The 26,202-nt window shown below is 40.1% G+C and overlaps 1 protein-coding gene across 20 annotated transcripts in view; it reads right to left on the reverse strand.

The window, feature by feature from the left end:
* The window catches only part of ptprdb (protein tyrosine phosphatase receptor type Db), a 185,919-nt gene that overhangs the window by 64,342 nt on the left and 95,375 nt on the right, over nt 1-26,202 (reverse strand). For all 20 annotated transcript variants that reach the window (XM_074687509.1, XM_074687490.1, XM_074687481.1 and 17 more), the window contains 2 exons: nt 14,929-15,078; nt 1,138-1,283 (listed from right to left, as the gene is read on the reverse strand). In XM_074687509.1, coding sequence (XP_074543610.1) covers nt 1,138-1,283; nt 14,929-15,013 — 231 coding nt within the window. In that variant the 5' untranslated portion in view covers nt 15,014-15,078. The remainder of the gene's footprint in view (nt 1-1,137; nt 1,284-14,928; nt 15,079-26,202) is intronic.

The following is a 26,202-nucleotide window of genomic DNA, read 5'->3' on the forward strand; positions in this document are numbered from 1 at the left end:
CTCTTCACTGAATAAAGAATTGTAGACAAAGGAGATTGTAAAAATACAAGTTATCCTGTTTTTTGCTAAGTTTTTTCCATACTTAGAAAATTTAACAGAGATATTCCAGAAAAACAGGTCTTTACAGTTGAGGGGGCTCTTCTCTCAGTTTAATACATGAAGGTAACAGATCTGGATTATGAATTCTGAGAAAGTTTCTGCTGACTGGAATCCAATAAAAAGAAATCCCACAACAACTCCCGAATGTCTGAGCTTATATAGGGTGGATTAAAAATAAAATATCTCCCCAAGTGATTTAATCACAAACACATAGACAGCAAGATGAACTTAAACCTGGGAGGAAACTCGACTTATTAAAGTGGAAAAGGACCAGGAGCTCAAGGTGACATGGAGTGTGAAGGAGAGGGACTAGTTCAACATCTCCATCGAAGAGCCAGCGCCGAGGTGGAGGAATGAATCAAAGGTTAGAGCCTACGGGAAACTAATAAGGGTGATCGTATAAGAATCTCATATACGACGGCCAAAGGCATCATCATATATGAAGCCTTTGACAGTGCCTGAGCTTTTCACACAGATGTATGATATTTGGAGAACCAATAAAGAAAAGCAGAAAAACTAATCAAATCTGTTTCAAAAACTGGTTCTGATAATGTAAAAGGTGTTAGGAGAGAGAGGTTTTTCTAAAGGTCGATTTTGATTGCAATAAATACAGAGCAACAAAGCACCTTACACAGCTGGCGCTCTGATTTGTCATCAATCAGGGAGTCAGGTGTCACTAATAATACTAATTACAGCTCTGTTTGGAGTGAGTCAGCATGAACAATCGAGGAGGTTCACACAGCCTTAGGCAGATGCTAGACCTTCAACTAAAACTACTTTTTGTATCAGGCTGACTTGCTTTTACATTTGTGTGTTATCATAAAGTGAGTTGCAACAGTTTGAGGTGTTAAAAACATACACTGTGGCGGAGGTAAATAAAGAACATAAAGGTAGGAAAACAAAGAAATCCCAACAGACACACTGTGAACCTCTGTTATTGCTCTGTGGGACGCTAACTCGTCCCCATTTCAATTTACAGCACAGGAAGTCAGTTGTGACAAAACAGAAAGTTACACCTCAAGTTTCTCTGTGACTTACCTCAAATCTCTGGTTGCTAACTTTCTTGCCTTTCTTGTTCCACACTATCTTGGGTTGTGGTTCACCTGCAGCCTGGCACACAAAGGACGCCACTCCCCCCTGCACTCCTGTTTGGTCTTCTGGGGTTCGCGTGAATCTGGGGGGTGCTGTATGGGAAAGATGCAGACAAGAGTTGATACACTTTTAAACTCTTACTTTAACAGCCTATGTGTGTGTGTGTGTGTTCTAATGTGTGTGAATGGGAATATTTCTGTCACGGTTAGTATTACTCAACACATTACATGTGTAATATTAAATGGGCTGTTGGGTTGACCTCAGTTGTAAAATGTGTAAAAGTGAACGCCAGATGTGTCTGAGCGTGCCCAGTTGGATTTAAAAGAAGTGATGATGTCACTTGGATGGTTTGGTCAGGGTTCAAAATTAAAAGGATCAGCTCATTGTGCACACTGTAGCTAGTTTTATGTATTGTCACTTCATTGTCAGACTGCTCTTGAGCACACATGCATCTTGTGGCGCAGTCCCACATGTGAGTGGCTTATAACTGGGTCTTTTTTCAGTACGTGTGTTCACGTTTCACCATGTTTTTCCCTCTGTCCCTGTACCACCAAAGAAGCTTAATATTTCTGCCATAAAGGATTTATGAAGACTTACTCCTGACATGACCACTAAAGCCCCTCATTCCAGGGACGCCAACAATATCATAACCACAGCCTCCGCTGGATTGTGACATCACGACATCAAAAAGATTCGGCACGTCAGTCACGGCACGTCACCGCCAGCTCGCCTAATGGCATTCCAGCCAAACCAGAAAATCCCTACTTAAGGGCTTACCGCCAACCGCCCTGACAAAGGGAGAGAAATTGCTTTTTGCTGTTTAAAAGGAGGGAGGGAGGGAGGGAGAAATGCTAAGCTTTTTAGAGAAGGAGAGAAACAGAGAGAGTGTGTGTTGAAAGAGTGGAGGGAGCTGAACAGAAGAGAGTACGAGATAAAGGGAGGGAGAGGGTGAGACAGATGGGGAGCAGAATGGGGAAGAAAGAGAAAGCATGAACAGCCGAAGCGGAGGGAGAGAGGAAGATGCGCAGGAGGTGGATACGGGAGGAAGAGGAAGAGAGAAAGAGGGGAAAATGAAGAGACTGAGAGGAAGACAGAATGAGCCAGATGTACTGGCAAACATGGTCAGAGAGCCTCAAGCTGCCCAATCACCTCTGTACCTCAGTGGCTCACGGCCAAATCTACCTCAGTCACTGAATACAACTGAGTGTGTTCGCGTGTGTGTGTGTGCAAGAAAGACAGTGAGAGGAAACGTGTGTGCTGTGCTGTGTATGCTTACTTTCATTCTTACATATACAGGGTGGATAGTGCTCCTGATCTGCTGATAACTACCAACAATTTGGTTGAGAAGGGATTAATATATATATTTTTTTATGAAAATTGTTTTTTTGTTGTATGCATTTTATGGAAGTTTTGGATCGTGGATTAACTTAAAAAAATAAATACATGGGCCTTGGTTTCAGGCTTATTTCAGAATCAGAATCACATTTATTTGCAAGTATCTCATAATTACAAGGAATTTGACTCCGGTTAACCCAAGCAGCTACCTCCGGTCTACGAATATAAGACAATGCTAAAATCTGCTGTTTCTCGATTGCCTGCTTGAGGTTGGCTCCAGAAGTATTGGAAGACACACCAAGCCAAAAAAAGCTGTTTTCAAAGCAGAAATTAACCTATTTACAGCCTGGTTCACAAAACATCTCACAGGTTAATTCTAATTTAATTTAATTTTTATTTTCAGAGGATATTAAGATTGGGAGCTCGCCCAATCAGAGGCACAGCTCAGGTCACATGATCGACAGGCGCCCTATGACTGTACGCAAAGCCCTTGCCACTACCAATATGGCCACAATAGCCGATGTGAGACTATGCCCATGTTTTATACAGTCTACAGATTAACCTGCTCTCTCTGTACATTTATTATAAATACACACTGAATATTCCAAAAATAGAAAAAAATAGAGCTTGAGTAGTAAAAAATAAAGATGATAAAATAATAATAATAATAATAATAATAATAATAATAATAAAAAGCTTTGTACAGAGAAGAATAAAAATTACATACACATAAGTTAAAATAAAGTTAAAAATTAAAATATTACAATGTTGCACTGAAAAGTATGTCAAGAACTGTTTAATTTGCAAAAAAAAAGAAACTGTGCAAATAGAAACAGACAGGCTGTAGCTGTACATGTGGTATATAATGATTGTTTATGGTAGAGTTAACTGTTCATCAGTGTGACAGACTGGGGGAAGAAACTGTCCCTGTGTCTGGATGTCCTGACGCACAGAGCTCTCTAACGCCGTCCAGAGAGCCATTTTCACGCATGTTATAGTATTGATTAATCAAAAACAGCCTGTAGATTAAAATAATCCTATCAAATAATGATAATAACAGTTGGTCGCAGCCATAATGTGTGCAGTACATCGTTTTATTTGAACCAACAAACTGAATGAGTGTGCGTGATGCATGAGCCAGAGAGCAAATATATGTGTGTGCCCATCAAAAACAAAAAAAAGAGAGGTTGAGTGAGAGGGAAAAAAGAGGGAGAGATGAAAACAGAAAGAATGAGGAGCGGGAGAATCGCTCTCTTAATCCTCTTGCTAATCTCTCCCCCACAAAACAAATGAAAAGTGTAAAGCCAGCAGAGCCATACTAAAAGGCATGGTAGATCTTTCAATTGCTTTTTTATCTATCCCCTCTTCTCTCTATCTCTCCGCTGCCTGTTCCTCTCTTCATGTACCTTCTGTTTAATTGTCTAGCCTCTCTCTTTCTCATATTTTTTGCCCCTTTATCTCTTTAACCGCTCCTCTTTCTTTGCCTCTCAATCACCTCCCTCCTGCCTCCCTTCACAGCTGCTCTCCTTGCTCTCCCTTTCATCCTCCTCCTTGTTACTCTTTCTCCATCTCCTCCCTCCATCTCTTGGGTGTTACATAAGTCTTCCTGTCACATTGACTGACTTAATGAGGAGGGGGGAGATGCAACCGTATGCTCCACTCTTTTCCCAACTCACTTGTACTGTTCCTAGTCTCCCCTATTCCTCCTCTCATGTCTTTATCTCCTCTCATCCGCAGCCACTTTTTCCTGTCTCTCCATCATTTTCCCCCTCCAAATTCACCCCCTGTTCTGCTTCTTTTACCAGCCTTACTCCTCTCCTGTTCTCTCTATAAATGTCCTATCTCTTCTGTGAGCTGCCAAGATCATTATGGGTTTTTTGGTAGGATTAAGCATTGACATTTAGGCCAAGGAAGGGGAGGAGGGCTCGAGCTCAAAAGGGCATTTCAATATTTGTAGTACTTTTATGTGGCTGGAGATTTAATGTGCAGTTTTATTACTTTAAGAAATAAATAGCACATTCACACAAGATCTAGGACGGCACTTAGCAGCAGTCCCAGGCTTTGGTGTTTCGTGCGTGTCGCCTCCTCCCAGCCTTTCTCTTTTCCTCCAATATGACCTAAGATGGAAGTAAAGGGGAGAACTGGTGAGTGGGTCAGCAGTGGAAGATTTAGATGGACTTAGACGGTGCCAATCTTTTTCTCTCTTGGTCTGTGTATGTGTGCATGTGTGTGTGTGTGGGGATGGTTGCAGGGTGGCCTACATAAAGGTCGGTGTACAGTTGGATGTGATCTACACAACAGATGGCAGGGATTACAAAGTCCACCCCTCTCTGGACCACTTTCGAGTCACGAGTGAAGATGTGAAAAATGTTTGATTCCAGGTTAAAAGTATTTTTTTCCTTTTCTTTTGGACTTAGAATCAAAGATGTTTTCCTGCATGCATTTTGAAAGCACGACCTGGGGCAGAAGTGCCACCAGCTTACTGATTCTCGCTTCTGCATCTTGGGGCAGGATCATTGCTCAGAATTAGAAAACAAGAGTATTTTTACAAAACCTTCCCTTAAATGAACCTTCAAATCATGCTAGTGTGTTGCCAATTCACTGGAGAAGCAGGAAAGACAAATAGCAGGACTAAACGAAGCTAATGACACTTTGTAGGACACTACAGGGATGTAGCTGCCAGATGCTGCGTTAACCTAGAGGGACACGGCAAGAGAGATCGAGTTTGTAAGAACAGATGCTAGCACAAACCTCAAGGGAGTGTGATTTACAGATATAGTGAGTTAAGATTAGGAAAATGTATAAATTTCAGAGTGGAAAGTACATATTTGGGAGGTAAAAGCAGATGGAAATAACACCACAAGACACTTTGCTTCTCAGGTTGTAAAAGCAGAACTAGAAAAGTGTGATAAATAAAGAGCTCCCATATTTTTTTTACGACGCTGACATTTATGTTTTGAGCAAGACACAATAAGTGAAATGTGAGTTTTATTGCAAGGATTCCTAAGATAAAACTAAACTCCCACAGATCTCTGAAAGACGCCAGGAAAAGTATTGCAGTTTTGTGGCCTCGGGCTTAATCTTGTGTGCCCTCAATCACTAAGCTGATCTGGTGAGAAAAAGTAGAGAGCAGACAGGTCTTTACAAACAAAGAAAATCAGCAGAAAAAATAAAAGACTCAGCTGGGTAAAAATTGAAGCCTCTCTGTCTGATGGTGCTGGTGTCAAAGTTACAAATGGGAAAAGTGAAGCCAGGAGAAGGAAAAATTTCCAGCGAAATCAGGGATAAGACTTTAACAGAAGTAAGTGTATTTCTGGCTGATGGGGAAAACAAGTCATTAATGGATGCTCATCCTGTGTGTGTGTGAGTGTGTGTCTCTTTGCTACTTGCTTGGCTATTTTTGCTCACATTGAGTAATGACTAATCTCTCAAAGGAGGATAACGTGTTACTGAACATCCTGATCAGATAGATATCTGATGTATTCCCCTCAGACATGTGCGTGGATAGTATTGGCTGTTTCACAATACATGTGGACATGTGCACATGAGCATGGATAGCTTTTTAAAGTATCCGTGTCTGTGTTTTGGAAGTTTTGATCACATCTGAAAAGGCCGCCCTGGATGTTGGTACGACTCGCCAAGCATCTGTGCCTGCGCCTCACTTTTTCCAGTGGGAGAGTATGTGTGTATGTGTGTTTGTGTGTGTGTGTGTGTGTGTGTATGTGTGAGTGAGTGCGCTTATGTCGATAGTTAGGCATGTAATGAGTAATTTACAGTCCTTGCCAGGGCAAGATCCAGCTGCATAGTGTTGTTCGCAGAGGTTGTGGGTGGTTAGCGGATCGTTCCCTGCATGAGAGCTGAGGCTGGGCTTGTAAGACACAATGAGGAATGAGGCCAATATCGAATCCTGAGCCAGGGCTGTGGTAGTCAGCCTGGAGAGTGGGCGGGCAGCCAGCCAGAACCATAACTTAAAGCAAATTAACATCAAACCGACATATAAAGAGCAAATTATCAGCTGCTCGCTTTCGTCCTGCAAATGAAATTAGATTGTGGGCCATAAACAAAAAGAGACAGCTGCAATCCAACAGCAGAGAACTTGGTCATATGTGCCTTTTGGGATGGAAAATGTAACCATACAAACTTATTTTGGGAACTTTGATAAAACTTTCATTAAATGTAACCTGTTTTCATTTAAAATAAAGTGAACACCTATTTAAAGAGGTCTGGAGACTCCTACTGTAGTATTGTACAAATGGTATTAAACATATGAAGCAGCATGAAAAAATACTTTAACAGCAAATAATGATTTTAATAAGCATACCTCCATAGCTGCCTGGGGTCTGGCTAGTCTCAAGTTAATTAATTAGTAACAAAAAGGAAAGAATAAATAAATAATTGTGTTCTTTTATGCACAGGTCATTAAAAACACATTGGCTTGCCAGAAAGTACACAACTGCACATGTGTGAGTGTGAGTGTCCCATAAAGATGAACAGAGGGTTTTTCTCAGAGCTCGTCACTGTGTATTACTCACAGACCACCGCCTAACTAAGTTAGAGCTAAGCTGGTGCTATCCGGGCCTCTTCACAGACAGTTGCACCAGCTAAGCTAATGCTAAGCTAACACCAGTCAGGTCTTGTTACTCCTGGTTGGGTGCACAACTATGTTGATGGTAGCCTCATTTTTTGTAGGTTAGAGATGCAGCAAGCTGAGAAGCAGAGAAAGCTGTTTTCAGCTTCTGGTCAATAAAGAGTTCATTTTTCTCTGCTTTATCTGCTTCACGTTATTAGAAAAATGGAGAGCTTATTGGAAAAGTTTGGAGGGTCATCATGCCACAAGTTCAATCTGAGACCACTGATTTGAGGTGTGATTTTTGCCCTCCACCCTGAATATTAAGAAAACAATTCTGATTTAACCAGCAGTCAGCTTAATAACTTACATTTGATTGGCATTTTAATTTTGTGTGTTTATGAATTCTGGGAGTTTATGATGTGACCCATTTCTGTCACCCTCTATGAAGATTTATTTGCTGTGGAGTTGGTGGAAAGAGGTCGTCGAGCATCTAAATGAGGCTTTTTTTTATTTCTACTTTATGTTGGTTTCTGGGTGAGTAAGAGCTGGCACGCTATCATTAAAGCTGAAATTTAACTAATTACAAAATATTCTGCAAAATATACCACATACTCCCACAATGACTGGCATTTGCATTGAACATAAGTATATTCAAATAACATTACATCGCACCTAAAGTTAGATTTTTTATTCCTGACTCAGTGTTCTCTTGTTTTGTTCATGTTAACCTGGATGTCTTCAGCCTGAAAGGATCCATTTAGTGGTAAATCATAAGAGGAAAAGATCCTCAGTTCTATTTTTGACAGGAAATTTAATGAGATTCACTGACCTGTTCAACGTCAAAGCACAAATATCTTTGAGACACTTCCTCTAAAGCTCTCAGGTGGTTTTTCATTTGATTAATCCTTTAAAACAACAATTTGGGATTTATGAGGAGAAATCTGTTCGACTGTTTTTTTCTCAAAAGCAAAGATCAAGTTGTTCAAAGATTTTGCACAGTTTCAACATGCACTGATGAGCAATGAGGGAAATATTAGGTAGCAAGTGAACATACAGCCGTCACAACCTCCAGGACTTTAAAGATCTGCTGCTAAGGTCTTGGAGCCAGATGTTGCAGCCCACAGTCAGAGGTCTAGGAGGGTCCACGTCTTATCAGGTCAGGGCTGTTTTTGCCCTGATATGGGGATGGGGGGAGGGTATTCACAGCTTTATGGTTGATCAGTGAAAATGTTCATTTTAAATTCTGTCATTGAGTATTCTATCAATTTTAAAGCTTGTGAGAGCAGGCTGTGTCTTCCTTTGTTTTTTTAACCCAGTTGCACAGTGTCATTCCTTAAAGCTACACTAAATTAAACATCTGCTGGCTATATAGCTGTAATACTAATGGAGCAGAATCTTGTAGTGAAAAGTGTTTAAAATTGAGACAACTGTCACTAAAGGTTACGTTTATAAAAAAGAAATCGGTGAAATCCTCCCTAATGCCTTGAGACCAGCATATTGACCTCAGTAACACCTCAGCCCTTTCAGGTTATTTGCTCATCATTCCCCAGCCCGCAGCAGAAATCACCCAGTGCCTCCGTCAGGCTTACCGTCAGGATAGAAGTTGACATATTGGCATTTTGAACAAACAGGCAATAAAGTTAACCCGGCTCTTGCCTTTTCGCTGCACTTTCAGCGAATCAGGCAGTACTAATCAATCACCGAAAGAGACAGGATCCGTCTAAGAAAAATACTGCTTGATTCACACCCTTAACTAATCCCTGGGGCTGAAACCTTTTAACCTTTGTGACCCAGCCTCTTCATCTGCTGACTGTTCCTCATCCATCAGCAACAAGGAGGCAAGAAGCTTGCACGAAACTGGATACTCATTGCTATCTAATCTCCTCTGCCCTAAGTACTACTCGTGCTTGCATACATATGGATATAAAACAGGCAACTATCAACATACCTATGTAGACATAAGCCTTACTTCTATATCTAAACACATAAATCTTTGTTACATAAGGACCAAACTAAAGCCTTGTTACATATTTGAACCAAAGAGCTAGCTCTTATTGATACAACTCTGTAATACATTCAGTATTATTAAATTTACAATAACTCTTTCAATAACTAATACACATTCTGCCTACACTTTTTACATACATAAAAAAACTGTTTGATAACTAATACTCGTAATTTTATTATTGATAATTTTATTATTGATAATAATATAATACCCTAGCTCATGTTAGATACTTATTACCTCTACCAAGAAGGTAATGTTTTTGGAAGAGTTTGTTCATCTGTTTGTTTCTTTGCCTGTGAAGAACCTAACTCAAAATTAACGAACGTATCTGGATTAAATTTTCAGGAAATCTTTAAAATGAGATAAGGAAGAAGTGATTAAATTTGGGAGGTGATATCTGTCACTGTCTAGATCCAGGACTTTTTTTAGATTCTTTATCGACGTGAGATAGGGCCGTTTTCCCTATATGTGTATTTAACTTCACGATGAATGGTCAGATTGCTTTGTAAAACAATACAAGACAAGGTCACGATAATTCCTGACAGACGCAAGCGTAAGATCCAGATCCTGCCAATATTCTGGATACTAAGATCTGGAATATGAAATATGTACTGGGTCATCATATTTCAACACTTTCAGGTAACAAATTATCAGCACACCTGCAACTTACACCATATTGTAGCAGTCAGTCTGCTGAAAGGGAGTATAACATTAAAGTAGGACCAAAGTGTTGCGTGAGAATCACAATATGCTTGGCGGAGGTCTGCGCTCTCTGAGTGCTTTTCTAGTTTTTGCTGTATTTTCTCTGTTTATGCTTTATAATGAAAACTTAAAAATAATGGTAACATGCCCAGGTAAATTCATCACATCCTATTCAAAAAGAGGAAAATATTTTGTCTGTTGTTTTTGCGTGCAGGTGTGGAACTTGTCAACATTTCATGGGAGCTCCAACAGCTGACCCGAGGGAGAGCCGAATGAAATACTTGCAGGTAACTAGAGAAGTCTCCTGTCAAAGCGCTCAGTGTTCAATCTCTCGCTCCTGGGCTCCAAAGTTAGCACATATAACGTTGCTGTCATTGTGTGAAAATGACACAATGACCTTTTGGATTCCGGCCAACCTCAAGGCCATGTGAGCGCTCAAAATATTGCCAAATGTTGACAGGTTAATCAGTCACATGAGCAAGTTCTGTGTACTTGAAATGTCATGTATGGAAATGTCATGTTTCTGTAACTGGACTGGTTTCAGTTTTCTTTTACATTAGCTCTACAGGGAAAAGATGAACAAAAAGGGGTTTATACTACATAAATGATGTGATGCAAACTGAGGGTAAGGAGTTTCACGTTACCGAGCACCTCCCTCGGCAGAATCCCCCACTACTCCTGCTTGCTTTCAAAACCTACAGTCTGCTTACTGAAGCACCTGGCTGCAACTCGACGGTGCCGTTTTGTGGTGTTGCACACACAGAAGTTTTGTTTCAGCAGGAATTTTCATTGCTACATGTGGGCTGCGAGGGTGGAGGACGACAGCTTGTTGTTTTTGGGGCAAATGAGGGTCAGCAGAAAAGAAGCCTGTTGTTGCATTGTTTCCCCCAGTTGCCCTGAATGACATGCGGGAGGGATGTGGTTTCCCACACAGGGGCATCTCACTGCGTACATGGAGCAATGGCCTAGTTTGCGACAGGATCAGGGCATTACTCTTAATCCACCAGATAGATGTCATACGCACGCACGCGCACACAAATACTCAGAAACAAAAATGGTGGATAGGGAGATAGGGAGAAGCCGAGGGTAAAAGGGAATAAAGAGGGAGATGTTTGAAAAAATATGTATCTAAGCACGCAGAGTTTAGTGCTTTTATTGTTGCACCAGCTCTTGTGTGCAGGATGCACATATGGTGCAGTGTCATGCAAGATTTCCAGCCGTTCACATGGGATAGTGTTCCATCTGATTGCATCTTAATACCCTTAGTGCACAACTGTGAACATGAGTATTACATGTGTAGAAGCATGTGTGTATCTGAAGTTTTATTTCAAGTTAATATGCTTCAAATGAGCTAGACTCAGTTTTGAGTAAAGCTAGCTGGACTGAAAGCAATACTTTGGAGCGCATTTAACATTTCAAAACACGCAGACACGAGATGAGCACCAAAGATGTCAGTGCCCCGGCAGCTTCTGTTTGAATTCTCAACATTTGAATCTCTGAGTCCCCACTGTTGATATTAAAAGAGGCATTGTATGTCATACACAATGAGATAAAAAGAGAGAAGAACGGCTCTTCCTTCTTTCCCCCCCTCCAGCCCTCTGTCCCTCCCTTCTCGCCAGATTACATAGATGTGCCGAGAAGAGGCAGAGAGCAAGAGGAAAAGAGCAGCACAGAAAGTCAGAGGTACTGAGTCCAGGGCAGGAGAAGAGAAACGTATAGACAAAGTAGATAAAGAAGGGATCCATCCATCCTCGCAGCTCCCTGTAACCAATACGGAAGGAGAGTGGGAGCATGGTGGTTTTGATGGATGACTGGGCCTTTACGGGCTGACCCTGGGACTTGCACAGGGGACAGAGGGCACGCGGCTGAAAGTGAAACAAGGAGCACCTTGTGGACGTGTGTGTGTGCTTTCACTAGTCTTGGTGTAATGGTGTTCTTTATAAACATTGAAGGGCAAGAAATTGCTGCCCCCAAGATTGTAACCTGTTTTCATTAGTGTGTAAATGTGTGTTTGAAGGTGACGATGATATGGTTAACATCAAACCACCAGCAGCTTCACGCTATGCTGTATTTTCCCTCCAACAGATTGTTCTTGCTGAATGTTTCATCTGAATTACAAATATCTGTTTCACACGGGCTGCTGGGACATATTTAGATGCACTGAGCAAGCATTTTTAAAACAATTATCCGTTCAAGAATTACGCTACATGCCACTGTTAGTGCCATCTCTGGAAGGATGACTCCCAGATGTTTAACAGTCTGCATGATGAGCGTGAATAAGATCTTCCTCTTTCTCTTCCCATTATTCTCTCTCAGTCTGACTAATCCTTCAGTCCTCATACACTTTCTTCCTGTTACAGAGTCTCAAGTCAAATCTGATGTTTCATTAACACTGTGAGGAGAATCAAAGCTGCTCTACTGATAATCATCTACCTGACAAATTAAGAGGTCATAATTGGCCAAGAATTTCTCTCCAGGTGATGATCCAATTTGGATTTGCAGCAAATCTGTTTGTCTGTAAAATCATATCCTAGTGTCTGAGGCATCCAAACTTTTTTTCAAAGTGGGCCAATTTTGATTTTGTGAAAATGACCAAGAGACAGCAGCTCTTAGACATGTTTATTCACCCTAAAAGCAACACGTGAATGCTCTATTTGTGAACAATTTCATTACGTGTAAAGAAAATCTGTCACTTAATGTCATCAAACAAACTTGTACCATCATTACAGACTTGTAAAATCAAACACTGTCCCTGTCTCTCTTAATACCAGATGATAAGTGGTTCAGATTTCAGTAGTGTTATGTGATGCATAACATCAGCAAACTGCTCCTTCTAAAGAAAAATATTGTCCATTAAGGGGCGATATGGGAAAAATATGTCAGGGTTTTTTATCGCAGGGTCAGAATCTGGATTTTATCCTGATAGTTTTTCCAAAATATTTTTCTGACCACAAACAACATTTTCAGCCTCAAATGCTTTTTATCCTGCATTCTGAACAATACTTATCATAACAGAGTCTGGTGTCCTCTTAAGTGTTTTTTGAACTTTCAAAGTTCATAAAGTACTTTTTTACATTATGATAAACAAACTGATTTAAACAAATCAGCTTTAAGAGTTGTGGAGTTTCTGCAGAATGTCCAGGAGCCCTATTTATAAGAGAACACATATACCTCACTAAAACTGTACGTGGGCCAAAAGCCCGGAAATGGCGCATAAGATAATTCAGATTCATTAAACTGTTTATACTGCACCTAATGTTCCATTTATAAATTTGGATCCACTTGGAAAAGTGAGCAAATTATGCCCCTGACACACCTATGGTCGATGCAAAGCACCTCTTGAATATTGAGGTATATAAATCAGCCTTTTGGTGAAAGTCTTTAAACTTAACAATGACAACTAATCAGACTAATTTCCTCACACATTGTAAATTATCGATGCTTTAACTGGTGAATGAAAAGGCATACAAATAAGGACATTAAAGGTTTCCATTTCTGGAGCACAGTGAAAATTGAAAGTTTAGATGTGGAAACAAAACTTTCTTCCCAGAAAGAGTAGTTTGTGAATGAAGTGATGGATAAAATGGACATATCAGTAGTTTACTGCAGCAGGGGATCACAAACTTCACTGCTGCATCCATCCTGTCCTATGGGCCAAAACATCCACTGTTCTTCATTACACATGCATTATATCTGCAATGTTTTCATGTTTATGGAACCCACATTAATTTCTCTATTTTCAGAGAGAAAAAGTCAGGACAATCGAATCAAAGGTTTGATCAAGGAACAAAATCTTTAATTGTTGGCCACATTTTTTGTTGGGAAACTCTGTCTGCTCTGTGATGAGTAATGGGGACGAATGAGCCTAATAACATACAGCTGATGAAGATTTGCCGAGTAGCTAAAGTGGAGGTGAGTTGACGATGAATGCAAATATTGAAATATATGAATGAAAACTGGTGGCTCTATGGTTTCTGTGTTAATCTTATTCTTAACTCTATATCAGTGATTACATTAGTGTCGGGTCCTGCGAGGTCTGTCCAGGACAATGAAGGCGAGACGGCTCCAAAGAAATATGCATGATGCGGACTTCTATTCTATTTCTTTTTTTTGTTTATATATTTTTAGAATGAAAGTGACTTATTGGAATTGGCTCACTACATGCACGATTTAAGCATAAATAAAACTGTTGGTTTAAATAATTATGATGACGTGGATCTGCCAGTAAATCAAAGTTAGTGAGATAAAATGCAGGAGAGACATTAGTATGAATCTGCAGGCTTCAATTTACCACTTAACTGTCTGCACCACCAGTTCCCCATGCCTTCAAAATGTTTGTACGCCTAGGTCAGAGCTTGCTACCAGTGTGCACATTTTACTGTCAGGCTTGTTTTTATGGATCACAAACTTTGCGTGGGATGCACAGTCCAAATATAGTTTTCTGAGACATTACTAGATATATTTTGCTTTTGTTTCCTCTCTTGAATAAAAATATAAAAGGACATATTTCTCAGAATATGTTTAATTTCTGCTTGATTAATGATTAATATATTGGAAGATGCAAGCGAGAGGCTACAATTGGCCCCCAGGCCTGACCCTGGCCATCCCTGATCTATAAGCTAGGAGAAAGTTAAACTCAGAGCTTATTTCATTCAGAGACCATCCAAAAGCTCATAAAAGGAGGCATTGGTCTCCTGATTTGAAACCCAAAGCACTAATTTGCATGCGCACACTCACTGAGAAATACAGCAGACAAGCCACAATCAGGGATCACTCACACACACACATTTGCACACACTCAATTTCAGCACAATCACACAAGCAGTTGGGAAATTATCTGATTTGCCATATGTGGTCCGTCTATCCATGCCAAGTAATACTGGGATGGACAAAAACAGCTGGCCTCATATCAAACCTGCTACACAACTCACACTGGTACACTCTGAGGCACACAGTCTCTCTATCTTTCTCTCTCTGTCACACACACACACACGCACACACACACACGCAAAATGTGGTATCAGGAGCGGATTGTAAGAGAAAATCAGGTCATTCCAACCCTGTGTGTGCTCGTGTTCACATGTACAAACATCCGAAACACATGTCATGTCGAAGGACTCACAGTCGGCATCAGCGAGGAAGAGGAAGCTGAGGAGTAGCAGGCCTGGACTGGCAGAGTGCATCATGGGATATTTCGACACATGCATGCTGTAGCCACCGTGAGCTCACTGCCTCACTGTACGACAGGACGATAGAAACAGGCCCTCACAACCTGCGCAGAGGGAGAAAGAAAAAAACAGAACAAGGCATTCATTAGACTCATTTTCCAAATTAAGAGTTTCACATATTACATCTTCTTTCCTCACACACACAGACAGACACACACACAGGGACCTGGAGTGTGTGAGTTCCCTCCAGGCCTTACACTCCACTTCTGCAGCTGCCTCTTCTCTTCTCGCTTCATTAGGACCATACACTCACTGCCCGAGGTGTGTTTTGGTGTGTGTGTGTGTGTTCGCAAAAGTAGCTGATGAATTCTGAACTTAGTGCAAACATTTAACATTGAACATCAGCAGCCCTCTGAAGTTAATTTCTTTCTCCTGCAAGTGAGCAACAGCCTCATTTATTTTTACCCATTAGACGATCTACAAAGCAATAAAAAAGACACTCAAGTAAAGGATTTTCTTCCAAATGTGCATCAAAAGAGAAGCATGATTTGGGATTGATGGGAAGGAATGAATGGTTTTAAGAGAGGGGTGGAGGGATGGAGCGGGGGATTGATGGATGATGGGAGATTAAAAGAGGAGGAGACTCTCTGATGTTATCTGCTGGCCATGTTGGGTCAACATACGACTCAACGGTTGTGTCCAGAATCATTCACTTATTCCCTACTCCCTACTCACTACATAGTGAATTAGATGCAGTGGACACTACTCACTCATTTGAGCCGCTGACAGTGACGTAATTACTCTCACATCGCTAATGGACGGCTGGGGATTTACAGTTGTAATTTTTCTTAAACACTGCAAAACAATATTTATCAGAGTGATAACTAATATATTTAACGTATTTTCCGTAAAAGCCGAATATAATAAAACATCTGTTACACGTAATTTTTTAAATAAATAAACCATATATTCACACCGCAACTTATGCTGTGTTTAAAAATTACAAGGTCTAGTGAATGCATCACCCGCAATAGACGGTTCAGCGGCTAACGTCCGTGTTGTTTCTCTGCTTGAAGTTGTCAAGGGGTGGCCAACCTACGACTCACAAGCAACATGCGACTCTTTGCCTTTCGGTGTGCGGCTCTTTGATCCATTCATTATTGTTATTATGAGTAGTGGTGTACCAATCAATCTAAATTATTGATATATTGATGTTGTAATCAGTATTTATTAATATTTGGGTGATGAGGTTGATACTTAAGTTTCAGTTTCTTTTCTCGACATTGCACATGTGTTCATAGCTATCTACCTAGATAGATGGATGGCACTTTGTCTTTTCTGCTGTAAAAACAGAAATTTGTCTTTGACACGGCTCCAAGTACAAACTGAAACACACTTACAAACACAATAAATGCCGCTTCAAAATTTGGAAGTGGATTGATTTTCATCTATGTCATTTTGTTTATGTGTGAGAGGAAGTGTGTGTGTGGTGTGGCTCTTTGTAGTACCACGGTAGTTTTTGTGGCTCTTGGTCTCTGACTGGTTGGCCACCCCTGCCGTTGTCCAAAAGTTAAACAGAGAGCTAAATGTTATTCTCTGACAGTTTTTAATGTTGTTTTGTGTTATCAGTAGGGATGCACCGATACCAATCCACGTATCGGGTATCGGTGTATCAGTGCCCCTCAAAGCTGGATCGGTACAGGTGGGGAAGGGGCAGATCCATGGTTACCTATCTACGTAAGCAGCTTTCCCCCTTTTCTTTTTTACTGGCACTCTTGGATTTTTGGATTTGGAACTTCTGATGCACTTTCTTTGTTTTTCTCTGAATTACCAGTCTACGGAGGAAGCAGGTTATTTACCAAACTGCTAGTAAACATTTAATTATTTTATACTATAAAAAAAATATTAACTACAGTAATTCCATATACTCATTTTTTGCCTTTTACATAAAACATTAAACACTGGTATCAGATTGGTATTGGTTGATGCCTAAAGCCCAGGTATCGGTATCAGTATTGGTATTAAAGCCAGAACAGTTGTATCAGTGCATCTCTTGTTATCAGTAATCATGTAATCAGCCATTTCTTCTGTTAAAACCGCAATGCATGATGGTATATATTTTCTTCTTTCCTTTAAACTTTTAACCCTCACTCTTTTTTCCCTTCCTGAATTATTACAATCATTCTTCTTTCAACTCCACTTTGCCTTTCTATCCATTCATCTTCTCCTTTACCCATTTTCTTCATCAATCATTCAATTCTGCCCTTTCACCCTCCCTCATTCCCTCTCTCTGTCCCTCTGCCTTGTCCGTCCGTCTGCCATCTGCAGAGCCTGGTGTTAGTGTCTGGCATTATGAGAGGCAGGCGTCAGTCAGCCTGTGTGTCAGAAATCTCACGGCTATAATCACATGACACAATGAGACATGGCAGATCCCTGCTGCCGTCCAGAACCTGACAGTGCTGAGCGAGCTGCGCAGAGATTGAGCGGCAGCACAAGAGAGGAAGCTAGAGCTGGGGATCTGAATGAACAATGATTGTGCTTGCTTGGATAGAAGGTATCCTTCACTGGATATATGTGCATTCACGGGCCAGCTGATGCATCTGCATGTGCATTGATGTATGGATGTGACCCCTGCATGACTCGTGGATCAGTGCATCTATAAGTGAATGTGCGTGCACGCAGCTCCGAGTTTCTGTGACATGCATGTGTTTGTGGGCTTTCCAAAACTGGACAGAGTCATCAGCAGTGGCAGCAGCAGCAGTCTTAATCCCCTCCACTCCTGAACAAGCCATCTGATTAAAAAAAAAAAAGACAAGGGGGTGGGGGTGGGAGAAGAACGCTGGAACCCAGAGCTCTAAGCATCCCTGCAGCCAAGGCAGCAAAACAACTAAACCCACACTGGATTTTCCACTTGGTTTGGTCTGAAACAATTGCTTTGGGATAACCTACATCTCTGCCTGCACAAATTAAGTCCTCTGCTCTGTGATTTACACTACCACAGCAGATATAGGAGCTTGGGAAGACAGTAAAAAACGGGAGGATGTTTGGGCGCCTTGTGCATCCTGGAACAACCCAGAGGACTCACTTCTTATTAATCTATTTATTAAGTTTTGGACTTTAGAGCTCAGTTGAAGTATTTAAAGACTATTAACTCACATTTTCTGTATCTTTTAAATATTTTTTCGGAAACAAATCTTGTTTTTTAACTCTATTACAGCCACCTGATCTTTTATTTATTCCAACTAGATTCAGACTGGTGAAACACTTAACTTTGAAAAGGGCAGTCTCCTGCATATTTATCTAATTAAGCATCATTGTAGCTTCACAATGGATACAAGGAGTATTAAAGGGTAGATCACTGATTAGAAAAACAAAACTGTGCGAGGCAATATGTGCTCAGTGTGTGTGTGTGAGTTTGTCTCTTAGTGTGTGTGTGTGTGGCCACTAATCACTCAGGCTGATTCAATGTCATTGGAAAATCCTGCATTATTTAGTATCTCACTTCACAGCATGTCACGTTAATTAAAGAGCTAAGATAACTGGGGAAGAGAGAAGGAGGGATGTAGGGGGAAGATGGATGAAGAGAATGGAGAAAAAAAGAGATGGATGAGGAAAAGGTGTATGGAGTGAGGACAAATGAAACAGAGCTGTGAAACAGAAAGGGAAAGAAGGACAGGTGGAAAGTAGACAAAGGATATTACGTGGGCTGTACACAGACAGACAGACACACGGACACACACAAGCAGAGCCAGGTAGTCTCCAGATTGTAATCTGGCTCGCTGCTGTTGCTGGTATTACCGAGGGCCTAACAGAAAGCCTCCCTGGGAGCCTGAGCTTGTGTCGCCGCTAAGGATGGTAGTAGGCTCTGAGCCATTCACTTACATTAGTCCCTATCACTCAATTATACACTGTGTGTGTCTGCCCAAGCCCGCAGCCATCAGTCACACTTATCTGTAAGATAGCTTCTGACAGAACAAAGACTGACTCACACAGTGACATACGGGCTTACGGTTCTTCACAGGACAGACAGACAGACAGAGGCATGAGGAGGAGGAGAGATCAGAGGAAGAGGAAGAAAGGAGAGGGATTGAAAGTTAGAAGATAAGATCAAAGCAAACTTCTTGAACTTTCAGTCACAAACTTTCTTTTTAGCTCCTTATAAAGTTCTGTAATAAAAAATGTTCAACAAATTAGGTAATGTTGTATTTACAAATTTGAAGTACTTTCTGCCATTATAGTCTCCTTCATGAAGACATATTTCACATCATTACATCTACTCCATATAGTATGAAATCATTTTCATAAACCCTCATTCAGCTGAGTTAAAACTCCAGGCTACAAATAGATTTGTAATTAAAGATATTTAAGGCTGCCTCTTTAAGTCAATGACCCCCAATAAAGTCAGCATTATAGGCCTGTTGTAAGCAGAACTAAAAATGTGAACAGCCTGGTGCAAAATTCAGTTTAGGCCTCCTTACTCCATCTCTTAGTTCTTGAAAACTGTGCAGGCAATTTTTTGAAAACTTACACAATTTGGATGATATCATGAGTAAGGATGGGTACCTTTCACATTTGAAATGATACGGTACCGATGCCCATTACCTGGCAATTGGTATCAGTACTCAATGGTACCATTTTCCAGCACTTTTTTGTGTTTGTGTGGTAAAAAATATAAATTTAATAACATTTTATAATAATTAAACCTCTAATTTCTTTAATTTAACACATTTTTTCTTCAATATATATTAAACTTGCAATGCTAGGTTCATGTCCAGCATGGAAATTGCCTACTCTTCCAGTCCCTCACAGTCACAATGATGGGTTTTGGTACCTAAACATGGTACCTTTTAATTTTACATGAATCGGTACCCAGTACTTTTGACAGAATTTGGTCGGTGCCTACAAAAGTACACAACTTGGTACCCATCCGTAATCATGAGGGAAAGTTAGGTGTATTTTGACACACTTAGCTGTTTTCTAGATTCAAGGGAAACTGGTTGGAGTCAGAATTTACAATATGGTAACTGTCATCTTGGACCTCTTCTCATCTCCTCAGGCACCAAAGGGTGATGTCAGGGAGACTTGTTGACTGCTGACTTTAATTTCAGATTTTTATGTTGTTGTTGTTTTGAAATCTGGCACCTTGCTTCTTTTATCAACAGGCCACAAAAAGCAAAAAAGTAATACATCTGCATCACTAAAACAAGAAAAAGTTAAATCAAAAAGGCTTTGTTCATGTCTGGAGGAAAGACTTTTGACTTTATCTGGCAGTCGCTGCACATTCAGCTAGGGCAACACTGGAGGAAACAGAAAAATGTGAAATTTTCTGAACATATTAATTCCAACAATAGATCCTTTTTGTTTCTACAGTATAAACAGAAATGAAGATACTGGTAGCTCTAAGTGTTCTGGATAATGCTCTCATCGTCAAACTTCAGAGAAGTTCATTCAATGATCACAGCCATATCATGGCCAAATTTATCCTACAACACCTGTTTGTTCACATGTTTTTTAAACTTCTGATCAAAGTCCAGGGTCCTGCTCACCTATTTCAATTTGTTGTCAAACGTTAGAGCAATTACACAAGAAGTAAACCTGACTAAAGCAGGTGGTCTGATTTTATCTTTTCATTCATGACTTTTTTTTCATTAATTGATGAAATTCCACCACAAATTGGTGAGTGGAGGTGAAAAAGACATCATTTAAAAAGAGAATGAAATCCAAAAATGGAAAGAAAACGAGAGTGTGGGTGGATGATGACAGAGGGAGGGAGGATGTAGACTACAAAGCGAGAGCATAGTACAGCTGGAAGGGATGTAAAAAAAAAAAAAAAGATAGAGACAGAGACAAAAGACAGATCCTAAAAAGCGTTGCTTCAGGCAAACCGTGTGCCATGGAAGAAGAACACTGAGTCTCCTAATGTGATTTGATATTCCCAAAGCTGGGGCACCAAATGTAATTAGACATAGTAATTAACTTATTCTATTTGCCCCGTTGAAGCAGTGGCAGACTGACAGAAATGTCAATGGAGGGACAATTTAAATTTGTTGCATCACGGCCATTTAACCAAAAACAAGATGTGCTGAGTGGAAAATTACACATTTTGTGTATCCCTTCATTTTAAACCGAGCACAGATCTAAGCTTGAGTCATGAAAAGTATTTTGAGTCAACCTGCTGCAATGCTGGTACGAAGGCCTCAGGTAGCTTTAACGCCCACATTACTTTTGGTGCTTTACCTTGATATTTGAACAGATTTTCTGTAGTCGGGCCTCTCTAAAGAAATCTTTTCCTCTGGAAGCTACTTGCATCAAAGAAATGCGGTCAAGGCAAATGGGAGATGAAAATCCACATTGTTAAAACGTTTTTCAATGAAGCAAAGACCTTGGTAACGACTTTGCTGCTTTCTGGTACCTTCATATCGAACTTTATTCTTGCTTCAAAAGCTCTGGGTATGGCTGCCTTTATGGTTTGTTTGCTCTGGCTGGTGATGGTTGTCAATCGCACTGACAGTCTTAGAGTGAAATGGAAAGTTTCACTGAGTCAATCTTTTGGTGTAAACTTGTCAAGAAAGAGTGTTTTCTTGTTTAAAATAAATCTGAAACAGCCAGATTATCTGGTAAACATATTAACACGTTTGAATGAATTTCCTGCAGCAATCCAGAAATGAAAAGGAGTCAATACAGAGTAAAGTATCCACAGGAAGTGCCTTCCTACTCTGCCTCAGACACTCATGAGTCAAGTTGAACAGGGGAGTACCAGCGCAAACCATCCAGACAATTTCAAAATAAAAAACTACTGATAAAGTAAAAACCGTATTTCTTATAATAGAGATATATACTTCAAATGATAAATATGTTGAAAACAAATGATATATCTATAATCTATGGTGGAGTATTCCATTCACTTGAAGAAAAAAAAAAAACCCTTCCTGTATAAGCGACATAACTATTTCATTGAAACAGAAATTCATTTATTTTAGAATTCCCTGTTTTTACACGATACTATCTCGTAAAAACACGATTTCCCATGATGCTGTGCTGCATGATTCGTTGCTGCATGTTTTTGTCGCTAATCAGAGGTGCGGGGTCAATACAGGTAAGGTAGGCTTTTTAATGTGTTTTACTTAAAAGTTACATGTTTTGTGTTGCTTCATTGAGGTGACACTTAAAGATTTTCAAGAATTCCCTTACTTTTTAGATTCCTGTTTAAAAGAGACAGTATCTCATAAAAAATAGAGAAAGACCAATATGGATTTTTTGGGGGGCAATACCGATACTGATTGTTTGTAGTCAGGTAGGACCGATTAACCAATATTTGCAGATATTAATTTACAGTCAAAGTACAAATATTGGTGTCAAAATTTTGGACAATACAAACTCCAAATACAAAGTTAAATTATAACTTAAAAAAATAAATAGCTAAAGTTTTCTACAGTAAATAAAGTTTTCCAAAGTTTCAATGTAACTGCAATAAAAGTGGAGACAGTGGAGCAGCTGTATCAGAGCTGCAACAACGCAGTTATAAATTTGTTTCTTATCGGCCGTATGATTAAAAAAAAAAGGACGATATGCCTCAAAATGCCAAATATCGGCCCTGATAATCAGCAGGGCTGATTATCGGTCTATCCCTAATAAAAAACAGGCAAATTAAAAAAATCTGAGTTTAGATTTTTATGTTTAGATAGTTATGTCATAAAAACAGGAGGATTTTTTAATGGGGTTAATACAATATGCCACCATGATAATCCATGAAGACTGATTTTATTCTTGTTTTTAGGTAAAACATATTCATAAACCTCACAGAAAAGTGGAAAAAACACCTGAAATAATATCCATCTGAACAGTAAATTAACCACAGACTACGGGAATGCAGCTTATAGCCTGGTTTTAGTGTGACTTTCCCTCTTTTCCAAGATTTTAACCCAGTGGGATCTTGCTGAACTCTCATGGGAATTCAATTGGATTTGCTCAACACACTAAATTAACACTTCTGTATTGATGTGGTCGCTGCATCTAAGTGACCTACACCACCATTAGCACTACATACATGTGTCAGAGTGCCTCTACTTCAACACAAGTTTCTATACTGGTTGTATCTCATTGGTTAAAGGCAGTTGGAGCTGACAGTTGATGAGCAGCAGTTTATCATACAGGAACGATGGCAATTTATAAAGGTGGGAAATGGGACGTACCGTCGCTGAATCAGTACAGGCAGAGGACAATGTTGGGCATTACAGAAAATCCACAAAAGGAGCTTGGATGAACTTATTATAAATATACTACTGAAATCAATAACCATGCTTTAAAGCTAAATTGTCTACATGCACCAAAACTACCGGTAAAACCATTTAACCAAAAGGTTCAGCTGTCAATCTGTTTGAGTGATTTAATGAGTCATGTATGATTGAAAACCAGAAGGCAGTTTTTTTTTTATTCTTTCCACAAGTTAAAAAAAAATAATTCTACAAGTGAAGAGGGGTTAATCTTGTCTCCCTCAATCAACCTGTTGAATTAGTAACTGCATCTCCCTCATGACTAATTCTCAAGAGTCATGTCTGCTGTCTGTGTCCTTTTACCGGCTTGTAAGAAGGCTCTGAAACCAATTGGTGTTCTACAAACAGGACTCGCTTGTACCTTCAATTCTTCTGCCTTTTCTCTGTCTCTGTTCAGGCTGTTTTGTCTGCAACACTTTGATTATCTATTTCAGCTATCAAAGATGCCGCCGCTGTGTCACTCACAGAAGAATCTGCGAACACACTCGCTCATTGTGGATAGATAACAAGCAGTATGGAAATCTGATTTTTCAGAAATGCCAGAAAAATGTAGCAGTCTCTCTTGTGGTACAACAAACAAAACAAAGCTGGTGATGGCTTGAAGGGAGAGGGTTTGTTTGATGTATATGACTACTGAGCATGTGTGCACACATAGAGTCATGCACACACTGATTACCAGTGATCTGCCATCTCCCCCGCTGCTCTCAAACAGACTCCACAAGTAACCCCTGGGTGTGTTTTCTAGAGAGATGTTGATCTTTAAAGGAGCACAACTTGGTGTCAGAGATCGAAGGAGGGACAGTAATGATGATCATCGCACTGTGACAAGGACTGAAATCGACTACATAAGGTTACTCATCTCTTTTTAGCACTCAAGAGCAGCCAGATATACTGTAACTGACAAATGTGATGAAGACGCAAAGCAATGGCAGGAAAGAGAAGACTCCTGGAAACCATCTTCTTGGTTTTCACAAACGTTAGTCAGACGCTGACACTGTGGGGGTGGTGTCAGGCACAAACAGTACATACATCGCAGTCTTCTATAGAGTCTCCCTCCCTGTACATATGGAGACATTTTCCAATAACCCCTTCCATTAAATATGAGTGTCGGCTGGATAATGAGGTCCTTTTTAATGCTTTATGCTTCATGCATCTGTGATCTACCAGCCTTTTGGATTTAGTCTGACAATTCTTTCAGCTTTTCTGGTGCTACTTCTTCTCCATTTACATTCACTGGTCACAGTTTACAGTCTAAACATCTTTAGAGTTGAGAGACAACTTTGTCATGATTGGGGTTGAAGATCACTAATTTATATTACTGTCAGTAAGTGGAGGAATCCATGTAGTGAGTCCTTACCAGGTCCCACCTCTTTTCTTTTTTTTTTAACCTTTGCATGGTTATTTAACTGACGTGGCCTTGAAATCTGAACAATGAACCTATATGCCATCTCATTCACTGGAAAACTAGCTCCCACACTTCACAGACTGCATTTGACTAGTCTGTCTATGAGAACTTGCGACAGAAAGGTTGTGATTTTCGTTTGTAAGAGGATGAAAGTTTGGGATTTTGGTGTGATAAGAAATTATCGTGTCATATAAATCTTATTTTGCTTTTTATTTGTCTTTTGGCTCCGCGATGAAGTGTGGAAAAACTTATGACTGCACATTCAGCCATCTTTGCAGAAAGCAACCAGATTTTTTGGAGTAGTTGTTAAAAATCTTCTGTTGACAATCAAAGTATGTTTGTGCTCCAGTGTTTTGTTTTAAATGACATAACTGTCTCAAAATGTATGTTGGAAAAAAGCTTGCAATGTGAAACTTGTTGGAGGGGCTACAGCTAATGCTAGCCAAAGAGGACAGAAAGTCAGCAGCCTGTCACACTTGCTATTGGCCGGCTGTGCACTCCAGGGTTGAGCGGACAAAAACACCTGTATTAGCAGGTCAGACTCCTAATCAAATCAGCGATTGGGATGAGTTGAAATTTCAATTGGTGTACCCCTAGATAGCAGGATTGATAAACTCAAACATTAGTCGTAAACATGTTTTGAACACAATCCTGAATAAAACTAGGGGAATAAACTCCCCACTCTCAGCTTTGACACTCAACTCATGAGATAATTTACAATGCTGGATCCAAAATATGATTTGTTCACATTTGTTTTCGGAGGTAAGTAAGTGGTTTAAGTTGGCACTTTCATTATTTCACAAAACTATCTTTGTAAAATGTTTTTATTCATATCTTTTGCCGGACTTCTAACTTTTTTCCTGTTTTGATAATTAGCCTGAACTATGTACATCTGCTTAAAATTTAAATCACAGGAGCAATTAAATTCAGCTTTTTTTGTCAGTTCCTCTTCTCTATGGAGTTTGGTTGCAATTTTTTGCCAGGAGCTGTTCATCACATGGTTATATCTGTTCATCCGTGTGTCTGTGTGAAAGTTAAAAGTCCTTGGAGGTGTGCCACATCTAAGTTTTCCACTTGAAGGAAGGACTGTGCAAGGAAGCAAGGCTGGCAAAATGACATCATTCGTCTACATGAAGCAGCGAGGACCTCAAGCTTCTTGCTCATGCTTGTGTCAAGCATAAACCAAGCTTTAGGTTTTCCTAAAGTTGCCTGTCATGTCCTTCTGTCTCTTTGATTCTTACTTAAGGAGCAGGTGTGGAGACAACACTTACAACATGTATGCAAGATAGAGATTGTCAACTTTTTCATCAATAATAAACCATGATGAGATACAAAAAGAAGCTCAAATGGTTGGAAAATGTACCCCAACAGGCCACTCAAGTGCTGGCAACAGTTAAACACTGTCAGCGCATCCAAAACTGCCAGATCTTTCCTGCTGCCACCATGTCTGAACATCCCCAATTTAGTAAACTAACTGTCATTACAGGCTAATGCCATGCTGGTACTGGCACATCCCTATTGGCATGCAAACAAAGCAAAATGGGCTCCAC

The sequence above is a fragment of the Halichoeres trimaculatus genome, unplaced genomic scaffold (genome assembly GCF_033239565.1).
Source record: "Halichoeres trimaculatus isolate MK-OKI-2021-1 unplaced genomic scaffold, fHalTri1.1 fHalTri1_scaffold_2, whole genome shotgun sequence".
NCBI classification, from domain to species: Eukaryota; Metazoa; Chordata; class Actinopteri; order Labriformes; family Labridae; genus Halichoeres; species Halichoeres trimaculatus.